This window comes from Melozone crissalis, unplaced genomic scaffold, assembly GCF_028551555.1.
Source record: "Melozone crissalis strain CALT ecotype California unplaced genomic scaffold, PUWL_Pcris_2 ptg000027l_1, whole genome shotgun sequence".
In the NCBI taxonomy this organism is placed as follows: Eukaryota; Metazoa; Chordata; class Aves; order Passeriformes; family Passerellidae; genus Melozone; species Melozone crissalis.
In genome coordinates this window covers 43,987,586-44,001,426 of record NW_026535805.1, presented here as the reverse complement: position 1 = coordinate 44,001,426, position 13,841 = coordinate 43,987,586, and the positions used below count along the sequence as shown (strand labels likewise).

Genomic DNA, 13,841 nt, shown 5'->3' with positions numbered 1-13,841 from the left:
TGGTTTGAGGTTCAGCAGTGATGGCCCCAAACTTGGCCTCTTTTTAGCCACTGAAATGTATGGAAATGTATTTTCAAGAAACCCACACGATCTGGAAACAAAAGTGACAAAATAATGTCACTGAAATTGCCTGTGTTAAAAAAAAACAAAACAAAAAACCAAAAAACAAATAAAAAGGAACATGAAAAGACTGTTTTCCTGAAGAAGTCAGACCTGGATGGTACTATTTTAATTGCTGAAGTGTCCTTGTTTTAATCATCGGTCCCAGATGATGCCTTTAGTTCCAAAACACAGCTCAGCATTGCTGGAAAACTCAGAAGATGTTGTGCTGCAGCTGAAGTTCACAAAATGAACTAATGTGTTTAAAAACTACAATTGCTAAAAAGTGGAAAAATATGACATTCTTGAAACATCATTTGAAAACAAGGCAACTGCTTGTAGAAAATGGATTATAAACTCTTGCAGCTTTTGAACAGATAACATATGAAAATCTGCCTGTAAGGCATGGAATTGCCTTTTTTGTAAAGCTGCATGAGCATGAAAAAATTAGCAATTTCAATAATACTTTCCAATAATTAATTTTAAATACATTTTTCATTATTCTTTTGCTTATTTAAATATTTCATAATATTATAACTGAACATTATGGATTCCATTAGAAACAGAAAACAGTCATGTTCAAAATCAGACATATACCGAGACTGCAGTTTTCTAAATCACTGTAATCTAATCATTAATCCCTATGTTAATACAGACCAAAAAATTGAAACAGATGTGATTTTAAAAATAATTTATTCAGTTAATTTATAAAATTATTCTTGTCCATTGAAATGCATAATGTACAGAGCTACAATTTTTTCTTTTTCTACAATATTTGCATATTAAAATTAAGCTACTAAAATCATATTTACGGAAATATTTATTGATAAGTAGCCTAAAATGTAAATTGAAGGAGAAATCTGAAATACGGAATTTCATGTTTGTTCAGTAAATCATAACCTATAATTTACATACATTTAATTTACTACATGTACATTTGACTTCTGTTATCAATTGCTTGAAGTAACCATTTTAATTTTTTAATACCTAAGAAGTTAGGAAATCTGGTAAATATGTAGATTTGAGCCAGCACTTTAAATTACTATTTTCTGTGGCTAAAAACAAAACCAAAACCCCCCCTAGTCCACTAGAAATATAAAACCATCAGAACAAACAAAACTCTAACAGTATTACACTTAATAGTACATTTCATTATTCAGTCATTCTCTACATAGCAAGCACATGACTAAAAGATAGAGTTACTAGTCTTGGGTCTCAGTATCTGTTGTTTTATGCAGGTCACTGCACAGTTTCAAATTTGTGTGGTGTGTTTTAATAGTTTTAGACTTACAGTAGAGGCACCTTTGCAACTCTTACAGTTTGTAAAATGCTTGCCCATGCCATTTTCCCACCAACAGTGCGAGATACTAAGGCCCAGCTCTCAGCCCACGTAAGGTCCAGTGGAACTCCTGATCTATCCCAGCTGTAGATTTGCATCTGTTGACATGCTGAGTTATTGTTGATGCAAGTTTCTGTGTGTATATTATGAGCATTACAGTATATGACCCTATCTAGCTCCTGAGTCAGAGCCATTCAGTTAACCGAAAAAACCCCAAATATTTACTTGTAGCACTGCTGCTGAGCCATTAACTGGGACTATTATTAAACTGTACTGCACAGAAAAGTTCTGCGTGTTAGTGTGCTTGTTCTTTCACAGAAAAAAAGTTAAGACCCTGACTGTAAGATCAACATCGCTGTTGACGATGAATGGCAAGTGACAGTCAAAACTGAAAGAAGAAAGCATCATTTTCGAATATCTGACAGAGTATGAAGAACTGGCAAATCTTAAATTCTCTCCTGCTGTCAGATATCATACTTCTATCTGGACTACATTTTGTGCATATTGTAGAATTAACTAAAATACTAAATCACACAGGCTTAAGAACATACTTCAACAAAACTGATTCCTATCTGGGTGCTGGTATTTTGAACATATTAAGACGATATATTTATCTTATCAACATTTAAATTTGCAAGCATCCCATAGGCCAAAGAAAACAAAAAACCCTAATAAATATGCTGAAAAACCCCATACCTCAGTATGAAATCCTGACCCCTTCTCCAACTAAGTACACACCGTCCAAATACACTGAGAATGCCAAGCTACAGGGGCCCCTCTGTGGGGAAACCCGTATTTCAGTCAGCAGCATCCGTCAGCTACAGCAGGAGTGCAGGGACAGATGCTGGAGGAAGGATGACACGTAAAAGTGTCACGACTTCAGAACCACTGTGTGTTTCTGTGTACAAATCAGTCAATGCCATACCAAAGCAGGATTTTGTCCAGATTTGCGTGCACAACACAACTATCATTCTAGGCTCATTTCCGCGTAAGAGAATGGTGTTAATTAGGGCCCCGGCTGTCCTGCAGTCTTGCCCCATCTCCCAGCGGGGTCACACAGTCTAAGTGGGGCAAAAGCGTGCTGTACATCTCCCTTCTGCGGCAAGGAAACACCAGCAACTTGGGCCAAGATCGCCAACTTAGAGCCCAGCGCCGAGGCTTGCCGAGGCAGCGCCGTGCCGGTGCCGGTGCTTCCCCCTGCCCCGTGCCGCGTTCCCGGCGCTTCGGGAAATTCCCCCATGCGGCAGCGCCGCTCGAGGGCTCGGGAACGGCACTCGGGAACTGCCCGCGCCGTTTCCCGTCCTTGTCTCTAAAAACGCCTGGGTGGAGATGTGGGTAACCGGCTACAGCCAGGCCTACAGCCAGCTCTCGGCTCGCTCGCGAGGGAAGCGGACCCACACGGAGGGGAACGGCCGCGGGAACGGCCACCGGGACCCGCCCGTCCCTCGAACACCTGCTCGGGGAGCGCCCTTCCCCACTCGTGCGCCACCTGGGCGGCGGGGCCGGGCTCGGCGGGGCCGTTGGGGGCGGTGGGGCGCTCTCCCCGCAGCCTCTCGGCCGCTCGGGAAGCGCGGCTGGGACCCCTCGGAGCTCGGGCCCCGGGGAAGCACCGGGGCCGGGAGCAGTAGGGGCGGGGCGGGGCGCGGGGGCGGGGGCGGTGCCGCGCGCGGCCGTTGGGAAGTTGCGTCACGGCGGGCGCGCGGGGCTGCGCGAGAGCGGCGGATTCGAACGGCGGAGGGAGCGAGGGCGGCGGGAGGAGGAGGAAGGAGAGGAGAGGACAGGAGGAAGGAAGGAAAGAAAGAAAGCGGGAGGAGGAGGATGAAGCGCACGGCGCCCCGCAGCACTTTGCGGAAAATTATAAAGAAGCACAAGCCGCAGTTACGCCTGGCGGCGAACGCCGACCTGCTGGTGAGGAAGGAGAGGGGCGGGGGAGAGGCGAGGCGAGGCTGCCCCGGGGAGCCCGGGAGAGCTCCTGCCTTTGGCCATGGCGGCAGCCGCAGCTGCGGCGGGGGCAGCCGGCCCTAAACTGGGACGCTTATTCCCTAAATGTTGCGGCCTGTGCGCCCTGTGTGTGACGGGATGCCCAGTTACTACCAATGGTGCTTCCGCTGGGACCCGCGGGCAAGGGGGAGGCAAAGCTTGGAGGGACAGACAGGGGTCTGTGAGAAAATACGGGTGAGCAGAGATTGCCGCTCCCGCTTTGCTGGTGGCTGCTGTATTGTAGCTCTTTACAGCGATCTTGTTCCCAGCGATTCAAGGGACGGGCTCGTGTATGGCTTTTGTGTCACTCCATGTACACACTGATGTTCATAGAGTTTGGTGTAGACACAGCGAGAAATAGTAATTTGGGTTATCTGGCTGCTAGATGCAGGTGTTTGCGTAGATCAGTTCGGGTGTACAGGTATTCAGCTGAGCTGTGATCAATGAGCTGCTAAGCTGCTGTTGAGTGCTGATATGTTTTTAGCAGGCCATCTAGGTAGACTCTGCCATAAACTGTGAGATGACAATTCTTGTTAGGAACCCAGTAAGGTGCTGGGGTTCTGATCACGGCTTAAAAACGCCTGCCAAAAAAGTGGGGATAAAAGAGCCAAGTTTGCAAAAACAGGCCAATAAAGCTGAATTGTGTCTGACCTGCTCTAAGGGGTTTGCGGCACAGGTAGGGTTTGTCTCACCAAGAAATTATTTGTCTACAGGAAGGAAATCTGACCTCAAGAGAGCTTGTGGTAGTTGCCGTAAAAAAAAAAAAGATGCATAGAAAAGATACTCTGGGAAAGAACTTAGTCGACTTAACTTGCTGGACTGTGATATCCTCTTGTTTACAAATGCATGTATCTCTCAGAGCATTAAAGCATTAGCACTAGTATGCTGTATACTATGTATGGGTCCTGACTTAAATGGCGAGTCAACGTTTCATGTGTGTATAAAAGTTGTGTCTTGCAGCATCTTGAAGGTTGCTGTCTGGATATATGAAGCTAAATGTAAACATACAAAATTAAAATAAGTAATATGACATTAAAGTGAATGAAAATGGCCATTACTTCAGAGTATTTAGATTTGAATGCAAACATTAAATATTTTTCTAATGGAGTGGAGCTAATAAAAATATGATCTCTTCCTGATGTTATTGCTGCATTTGGATTTTTTATGGACTAAGGACCTGGCCCCTTGCTACTCATGCTCAGACCTACTCAAACCTTACTCAGTGGAATGCAGTAGTCAACTAATTGAATGCACACAATCACACTTTTTTAATTTAATCCTTGGTAACAGTTGGTCTGCGTTTCCATGGTAATGAAAATTTGGTTTCAAAGTAGTGTGGCTGTCTGAAAAGGGGTAAGTGGGACATCCCTCCAAATCTTGGCCTTTAGTTCCCATCTCTTCCTGCTCCTGGCACTAAAGTTCTCTGAGCTGCAAAGACAGTCAGTGAATTGAATGCACTGAAACTTATAAACAGCGGCAAACAGATCCAGCTTAAAATATGGCTGTGAAAATGTTCATTGCAGCACAAAGGATGAGATCAGAATAACGTTTAATAATGTAATGTAAACTTAGATTATCTCTTCTGGCGATGTCAAATTATGCAGCCTTTTATGTTACAAGGCTTGGCTTTTTTATTTTACCTTTAAACAAGAATGTCCAGGTGTGGTGGTTGTCCATGATGTTCTTCAACTAGGCTTGTGTCTAACAGCTCTTTAGATCTTTTTTTCCATGGCTAAATAATCAACACAGCTGAAATTATGCCTCTTTTAGGAAAAACAAAAAAAGGATTGGTGAGTTTATTGTGTAGTAAGACAAGTGACAAATTTTGAGAGTGTGTTTTCTGGTGCCTGTGTTATTCTCTGCAAACCCTGTAAAAGTGATTAGATTGCATATGTCAGAAATTTATATAGTAGTTGTCTTAACAAGATGGAGCCGTATATCTTTTGAGCAGGGAGCTTATTTCTTCTCAAAGGAAGTATGAGAAACGTGCTAGTTCAGTTTCTGGGCTATCTTCCAGAATGATCCATGCTTTATGTCTGAATCTATTGCAGTATATGCCCATTTCAGTAAAGGGGTCTGCCTGCCTTAAGAGAAAATAAGACTTTCTTTTTTCTCCAACTTTCAATGATTATTTACTCTATAAACCAATGTCTTCTTACATGATCATAACAAGTTTGAAAGGCATAAGAATTCAGATAATTTTTGTTGAATACTTGGATGAGGTTGCTTCTTCACTTCTGATCAAGTCTCTTCGCCAAATCTGAAGCTTTGAGAACCTGTGTCCTAAGTGTTCACATCTATCTCTTTGCACAGTGTAGCTATCAAATTTCATTAAACTTTCTCAGGAAGATGTTTGGTTTTGTTTTGTTTTGTTTTTTAAGGAGTATGATAATATCTCCAGGTGAAGAGATGCAAATAGTGGTTTAGGTTTTTTCAAAGCTCTTTTTGAAAATAAGAGGTAATGATTTTAGTACTGAAGTTCAGATATTTCCCGATGGTCAGAGAAGAAAATATATTGCAATTATAGAAGAAAAGCAGGATCTCAGCTGCTTATTTTGTGCTAGAACAGCACATGGGTGTTTCCATTGCAGGAAAAGCATGAGGTATTGCGCTGAATGGCCTTTTTAAAATTTTTTATCACCATAGAATAATTAATAAGTGTGCATTGAAGCTGAAATATCAATCTTAAGAATTGTTTTGAAGTTACAGCAGTAAAACAAAATTACAGTGGTTGTCCCTGCTATTCCTCAGTTCTGTCGAACAGGTGTGTGGAAGTTGCTGTGTAGACAGTGCTGTGAATTTTTTACGTATGTTCTTAAAATTTTGCATCCTTTCTTTTCTGGAAAATAAACATTCAGTTTTGTAAGGTGATTTTCATGACTAGTTAGTTCAAAACAGTCTTTAAATTTTATGCAGAAGGACAAAAATTTAATATGCAGTAAAGCAATGTCCTTAAACAAATATGGTATTGCTTAGTTAGTTGCCAGTAACTGTCCTAGTCATTCTGCCTTTCACTGGCCCTTCTCAACTGCCTTGAATAACCTGGAATATTTATTAACCTGTGTGCTCTGTTGTGGAATGCTCCAGTTTTAGTTATGTGACTGTTTAAAGCTATTGGAGTACAGAGGAAGCTTCTCCACATGCAGCAATTCACTTTGAGAATAGGAAAATAAAGGTACAGTGATTCTGAGAGAAGATGCAGTTTTAAAAGGCAATTTTAAAATTAATACTTTTGCCTTTAGATATCTCAGAAGGGCATGCAAGTATGGAAGCTTTTGTTCCATCTTTCACTTCTCCTTCAGGTTGTTTCCAGAAATCTAATCTCCATGTTGATAAGTTTAATAATGAAAATTCTAATGTTGAACATTATTTTAGTGCCACTGCTTGATTCTGCTGGAAATAATTTCTGTGTGAATATTTAAAGACTGATTCTAAAACAGCTTTTATGTTTTGTGAAATAAATCTGCAAGCACATCTGCTTTTTGTGTAGTAGATGCTTCCAAATGATGTCAAATATTATGTAAATTTATCTATTGCTTCATTTAGTTCAGGATATTTTAAAAAACTACCTAAACTGCTTGTCATAGGAACCGAGTTCTTGTGACAGGAACATGTAACAGATTCTTCATGCTGCAAACCCACTGCCAAAATATTTTTCTTAAACTCTTAATTTGTAACTTTCCATATTACATTGTTCCAGGTTTACAGATAAGGTACAGCAGAATAAATGTATCACCTTATTCATATAAAGAAAACTTTCATCTACTTCAGTAATATTTTTTCTAGCTCTTGATTGCAAAAGTCCATTTCTACACTTTATGTAGCAGAGGTAATGTTGTTTGAAAGTTTAATTTACAAAAGGTGCAATTATAAATTTTTCAGGTTGGGTTATTTAAATAATTCACACAGTGCCTGTATAATGCTAGGGGTTTGTCTTATAGGCCCCTGATTAATTACTACACAAGTGTGCTGTTGGCTGGCAGTTTAAGTCCAGGCTACAGCAGTTCCTTCCTTGCCTGCTGCAATTTTTTCCTGCTTTTGTATTAGCAGAACAGCATTCCATATGGAAAGGAACACTGCCCAAGCAGTTCTTTTAATGTAAAAAAGCTAAGTGATGAGCTGGGGAAAAAATGGATGCAACCTCCTGACACTGGAGAATTCCAAGTTCTGGAGAAATTAATGTCAATGTCGCTTTACACTGGAAAGGGGCAGAAGTCCTTGAACTTGTCTGTAGTCCATTTGGTGATAAGGCAGGAATGAATTTGCTGTTCATAAAAGTCTGGCCGTTGTAGTCACTGAAAACTAACTATATTTACTAGTAAGCAAAAAGTCTCCTTATTCTGTGATATTTGTGTTTACCTTTTATTATTAAAAACTGCTAATAAAAATCAGATGGATTCCTCTTAGATCAGTTGTGGTTTGCGTGATCATTTCTGAAGCACTTTTATTATTTAAGTATACTAAATTTAAACTCTGTTTACAAGAGTCTTGCATGAAGGGAATGTCTTGGAAATTTACTGAGGCTTGAACTGAGTGATAATTTTTTTTTCTGAGAACACCTTTCAGGAATTTGGAGCAGTATAATATGCAAATTTTCTATTGCAAACAATGAATCTTTAAAAAAGCAAACTGTGTTTAAACAACTTGAATAAATTTTTTTTCTTCTCTATTTTAAAGGTTCATTTGAATTTCTTATTGTTTCTCCATCGGCTAGCAGACGAAGCCAGGACAAATGCTTTTGAGAACAAAAGTAAAATAATAAAACCTGAGCACACCATATCTGCAGCAAAGGTATTAACACACTTCTAATATTTTTCATTTTTGTATAATCTATTTTGACAGCCTATACAAAAGCTTTCTGTGTTAAAGTTGATATTTGATTTATAATCCAAAACCTATAGACACTTAATATTCTTTGTCTATCATTGGCATAATTTACTGTCACCAAGAAAACAAATTAACTCTCCTTGTGCTATTAAATATAACCCAATTTTTCTTGATTATTCCCTGTTTAAAGTCATAATTTCAATATATGAGTAAGTCTGCAAAATGCTCTACCAGCAAGCCTTCATGGCCTGAAAGGCAGTCCAAAGTTGGAGGATCCTAAATTCAGCTGATACTACATACATACTGCAAGGAAGTGTGCTGTTTTAACTTCAGTGATATAAGTGAAGCTTTATGGAACAGGTGAGAAATAGTTCAGAGAGGTTCAAATACCTTTCTTACAGCTTCAGCTCTTACCTGCTTAGTCTGAAATGAGTTCCGAGTGGGTTCTGGATATAAGAACAAACAAACACTTTGTGTGATGTGTGATGTATTTGGTAAGGAAAGAACTAAGGGAGAATTAGACTGTGGATTGTTATATGGGTAGTTCAGCATAACAAAAATTGCTGTATGAATGAATATCTGTGAAGAAGGAATTTGCTGCATTGCAGAGCATGGTGAGTTTTGTTTACATGCAAAAGAAGGGAAAAGGGAAGGTGTTATGCAACTTTGTCTCCTAGAAAGAATTATTGTCAAAATATGACTGAAATCCTTTTTTTATTCTGTAGCTCATTTCACTCTGTCGGATATGTCTGCTTTACTTTGTTGTCATGAAGGAATTCAGTCTCTTTATCTCTTTAACCTCCTTCTCCTGCTGAGCAAATTGGGAGGACAAAACTTCATGTTACCTGATATTTTGGTCCTGTGGCTTCTGTTTATCTTCACTATTTTTTTCCCTTCTGCTGAAAGGTTTAGTTTTATACTTTTCTATTGCTATAGTGACAGAAACATATACAGGATATGTAAGATAGCCAAGTGAATGTTGCAGTTGGAGTCTTAGACATTTATGGTTTCTTTTTAACTGCAATCTTAACACTTTTTGAACATTTTTGTGCTCCATTTATTTTTTTAAGGTGGGAAGAAAGGAAAAACTGTGTGTATTTTAATAATTTTAACACTTAAATAGTCCCACTTGGGCTTTGAAGTTTATTTTTCAATTTAAACTCCAAACCAAAAAATGTCCTTCCAAAGGTCTGTGTGCTCTTGATACAGAAGGAAGTGAGGCACTGCAAACAAAAATTGAGCATAAGAACTATGTTATTATAAACCTTATTTTTTCTTTTTGTCTAGGCCTAACAGAGGAAGAACTTTAAGGAATCTACTGATGGCTCAAGAGTACTGTTGCCATTTCTCAGCATTAATTTTCAAAATAAGCCTTTTATTTTACAGAATTCTTGCTTATGAATGTTCTTTCTTTAAAAAGAAACAACTTGAATTTGAAGTCTTTCTGTATACTTTTGCTTTATTTCTAATGTTTTCCTTTGGGTGTTACCCTTTGCAACACAGCTCTTGGAAACAGATTAGCTAGATGAATCTTTTGGTCTCTGTCTTCTGCCTGAATTGTATTGATAAATATACTTTTTTCTTTTCTTTGCAGGTTATTTTAAGGAAAAGCAGAGGCTAGAAAACAAACCACTGGAATTTTAAAACACATTTTTCAATGTTTTCTGACTAACTTGAGTTATACTGTGATCCAGCTTCAGCATTTGTGGAACCATGTAGTTTGTTAACATCTATCTCCTGACTATCTTGCTGTTTCTTTAAAAAAAATTTAAAAAAGATCTTAGAATGTGTATTTTCATACACTTCATGCATAATTTTAATTTATGTGTGCCACTTGTCACTTGAGACTTTTGATGAACTTCATTTCATAATGATGGAGGAATGCTTGTACCATAGATAGCCTTTGGGTACAATATGGCATTTATTATTAAAAGTGTGAAACTTCTTAAGGGGAACAGTTGTTAAAAAAATTAAATAACACTAAATTTTGGTTTCACTAAATGTAGTATAGATTGTGCAGTTCAGAGCTGATTTACTAGCTAAACAAAATTATGGCTTTCAAAACCATCACTGTAGAAACGAGTGTATTAAATACCATGCCTTCAGTTTATTTATAAATGTCTTGATAATTTTTAAAATTACTTTGAAAAGTAGGTTGAAACTTCTGTGTTCTGGGGAAAGAATACATAGTTGGTATTTTAAATCATGGTTTGAACTGTTAAGCTGACCTCTTTGATGTGGTACATGAGGCAACTTGGTGGTCTGAAATTGAGTTGGTGTGGACAGGTACACAGGTTATGGAAAAGGAAAGATCTGGCAGAGCTGATGTTTTCAAAATTAGATCTTGTAAAAATAACAAAGATAAGTTGGCATGAGTGCCAAGCTATTTCCTTCTCTCTTTTGTGTGTCATGCTAACTTGTCAAAAGTCTGGAAATGTACATTATATAAAAATGTCATCTTAAATTAAGGTTATATTCTGTTCCTATTCTGATATTTGTAATAGTTTTCTGAACACTTCGCTTAATAAATATATCAATAAAGTTATAGATTAATTTTACTTTTCGAGCTGATAATGCAGTTTTGTGGAATATATGGTAGCTGATCCTTAATATGCACAGTGAGCTGTTCTTAAAATAAAGACTCTTTTCAAGTGTTATGTATTGAGTAGTCTAATTTTGTTTGACACCTTAACAAATATATTCTAGAAACTCAGCAAAAAATTACATTTTAGAAATTTTTGTAGTCTAAAGAAACTGTTGCAATGCCAGTACTTATGATTTCATATCATGGCCATGTTTGTTCTTTTTAAAATGCTGTGTAACCTTTGAAAAGCCATCCTCTTCCAATATGCAGAGAGGAAGGAAGCATCACTCTCCTGCTTTACTTGATGCACAGAGCTTAGTGCATTTGGCTTCTTGTAAGGGTTGACTAGATTCTTTATTCTGCATTTTCTTCTCTTACTCCCTTGGAATCTACAAAGAAGGCCAAGAACATACACATGTAGAGGATATGTGGACTTAATAATCTGAAGTACATTCTCAGGAATAAGGAAGATCTGACTAGGTATTTATATTTTTATTTGTAATTACTGTCTTTGATTTAACAATTTTATTGCAACACTCGATTTTCCTTAGAAATGTTTTTTCATTTTCCCTGAAATATTTTCTTAGAGTCTTATATAATCACATACCTTCCTCATTGTACAATTGCTTGAGTGCTATAGCTTCTTTTGGAACTTGATTTGATATGTACTTTAACTTTTTCATTTTTGATTTTTCTAGGAGCAAGGTCCACTCTGAGCTTAGTGGAATATTATCATTCTCATGTAGTAGATTGATTAATGGTCAGCTACTGCTGGGTATGGGAGGCAAAAAAGGGTTAAAACCAACCACCAGTGTACTTTAAAAATATTTTGTACAGTGGGTCTGGCGTGTATTCATGGGTAAGAAACTGCCTCTTTTTTTTAGGAGAGAGACTTTGATAGTACATTGTGAATGTTTTGTAATAGCTGGAGCAGGCAGGTGTTAAGACGACCTGGGTAGCTTGACAGATATTCAGGTTTCTCTCCTAAACTTCAAATAAATACTTCCTTGAAATTAACGGGGCCGATGCAGTGGGCTTAAGCTTTTAGAAACATAAAATGCTATTGTGTTTTTCTAGTATTGTCTTTAATGTTCACCATAAGGTTAATTGTATTTCTGTTTGGCAGCTCTTCTGTTCTCCTTCATCTATATACCTAGGGTCTCCATGCAGTATTCCTTGCTGGATTTTTGAAATTAAAACTTACAGCACTCTTGTCCAAGTACCCATGAACACTTACAATTAATATAAACTTGGAGGCTATAGTGATAGTTTATTCCTGTGTTGTGTCTCTGTTTAATGGCAAAGTATCAAAGCAGGTAGCTCTATAAATTTTTTTTTGAAACTAGATCTGTAGTAGATCTAATGAAGTTGTGTTATTTGAATTCCATTGTTGATCCTTTGCCATTAGGAGGAAAAAGGCAAGGATTTTTGAGGGAAGAGTCATGGTGATGCTCAGCTGTTTTCATGAAACCTTGCGAAATTTATAGTTCTGAAACAATTGATCAATATTGAATTTCCTCTGGTTTTAAGCATATGCTTGAAGAGCTTTTTGGAAAGAGAGGTGCTCTGTCAATACAATTAAAACTCCTCATTTCCTCAGAAGGTAGGACGGATGTCCTAAAAATTTAGAAGCACACTCAGACATCCATTTTTTTTATTCTTTCTGCTTTGCAGCTTTCACCATGTTCTGTTTTACATCCTACCCTGCCCTTTCACTCTGACCATCAATGAAAAGGGGTACAGTAATGAAGAAATAGAATTTGGTAGAAGTACTTCTTGTAGCCCTTATCTTGGTTTTCAGCTTTTGATGTGGCTAGTGTTAGACCCTGGGCCAGGGTAGTATCATAATGGATTAAGCTGCAAAAGAAGAAGGAAATTGTTTATTGATCAGCAGATGACTGTGATGGAAGAGAGTGGTGATGCTGCTGGTTTTGCTTCACTTATAGAGTGACTGGTGAGAGTGCATCTGCATCTGAGTGTCTTCTGCTGGGGAATATGCCCTATTCCAGCTCACACTCACAGCATGCATTCATGCATTCTGTGCTTTGATTTTGTGGAGCATGTAAGTTTAATATTTTCTGAGTGGTATAAATCATGTGATTATTATATTTAAAACTTGTAAAAAGTGTGACTATTAAGAATGGTATGTCAGTGAAGGTTAGATCTATGGACCTGATGCCTAATGGTGTCAATGAATAAATGAACTGGTATGCTTTGATGGGTCAGGACCCAATAATCACTGTTCTATTTGAATGTAAAGTTGTATCTGTTATTTTGAATCAGAAAATCAACACAGTGCTAGAGAAGACATTCACACTTTGGAGTTTCATTGTGATTTTATGTGGAGAAGCGAGTGACTACTGAAAAAGAATCTAAAGTTTCATAATAAAAATAGTTTGTATTTTCTGATTATAGTCATACAGAAATATGTATGCTGTAATAGAAAAATTCTTTTTCTAGCCATAAGGTGGGGATAGAGCAAAAATTCTCTTTTTTGCCTGTGGTAACTTTCCATTAGAGCAAGTATTCTGATTATTCCTACTAAAAAGTATGCTACAGATTGCGACACTTTCTGATCTTTTTTGAAGACTACCAAGCCTACTCTGCTGACATATGTAGGGCAATTAATGTTTAAAAGAAAAAAATACCATTTGCATCCAAAACAGGATGTTCTCGTGATCTGTGCTGAGAGGGTGAAAGATATGAAGGGTCTTGAAGATTTTTCTTTATTTAAAGCTTACTCTTTCAGTATCATGTAGTTTTCTTAATTAGAGGTCTATAGTTATTCATACAACATAGACTCGGTTTTAGAAACGGGTATATTCTATGTGCAGTGTTATGAAGGAATTTCTTGTACAAGACATTACTTATTTAGCAGCCTTAACCATGAAGCTTACAGCTTGTACTGGCTGACGTGCTGACTCAGCATTCCATTAGTCTTTATCAGTTTAGAGCAACTACGGCCATGTAAATCCTAAATGCATAGGGTTCTTAGGTGACTTATGACTATGT

General features: G+C 38.0%; 1 protein-coding gene across 2 annotated transcripts; it reads left to right on the top strand.

Moving 5' to 3' along the window:
- The first annotated feature begins 356 nt into the window (after positions 1-356).
- CENPW (centromere protein W) lies at positions 357-10,906 on the top strand. Of its 2 annotated transcripts, XM_054280090.1 has the most exons (4): positions 357-385; positions 3,250-3,346; positions 8,096-8,209; positions 9,840-10,906. In XM_054280090.1, exons 1-4 carry the CDS (start codon positions 357-359, stop codon positions 9,864-9,866), a joined length of 267 nt encoding a protein of 88 aa, XP_054136065.1. In that variant the 3' UTR covers positions 9,867-10,906. The 2 variants fall into 2 exon arrangements, with proteins under 2 accessions (XP_054136065.1, XP_054136066.1); XM_054280091.1 differs by lacking the exon at positions 357-385 and having other exon boundaries at positions 3,210-3,346.
- Positions 10,907-13,841: the final 2,935 nt, after the last annotated feature.

Coding starts and splice junctions, on each gene's coding strand:
- CENPW (XM_054280090.1), top strand. CDS start 357: ATGTGTTTAAAAACTACAATTGCTAAAAA. Junction 386..3,249: donor AAAACTACAATTGCTAAAAA/GTGGAAAAATAT, acceptor AGAAAGCGGGAG/GAGGAGGATGAAGCGCACGG. Junction 8,210..9,839: donor ACACCATATCTGCAGCAAAG/GTATTAACACAC, acceptor TTTTCTTTGCAG/GTTATTTTAAGGAAAAGCAG.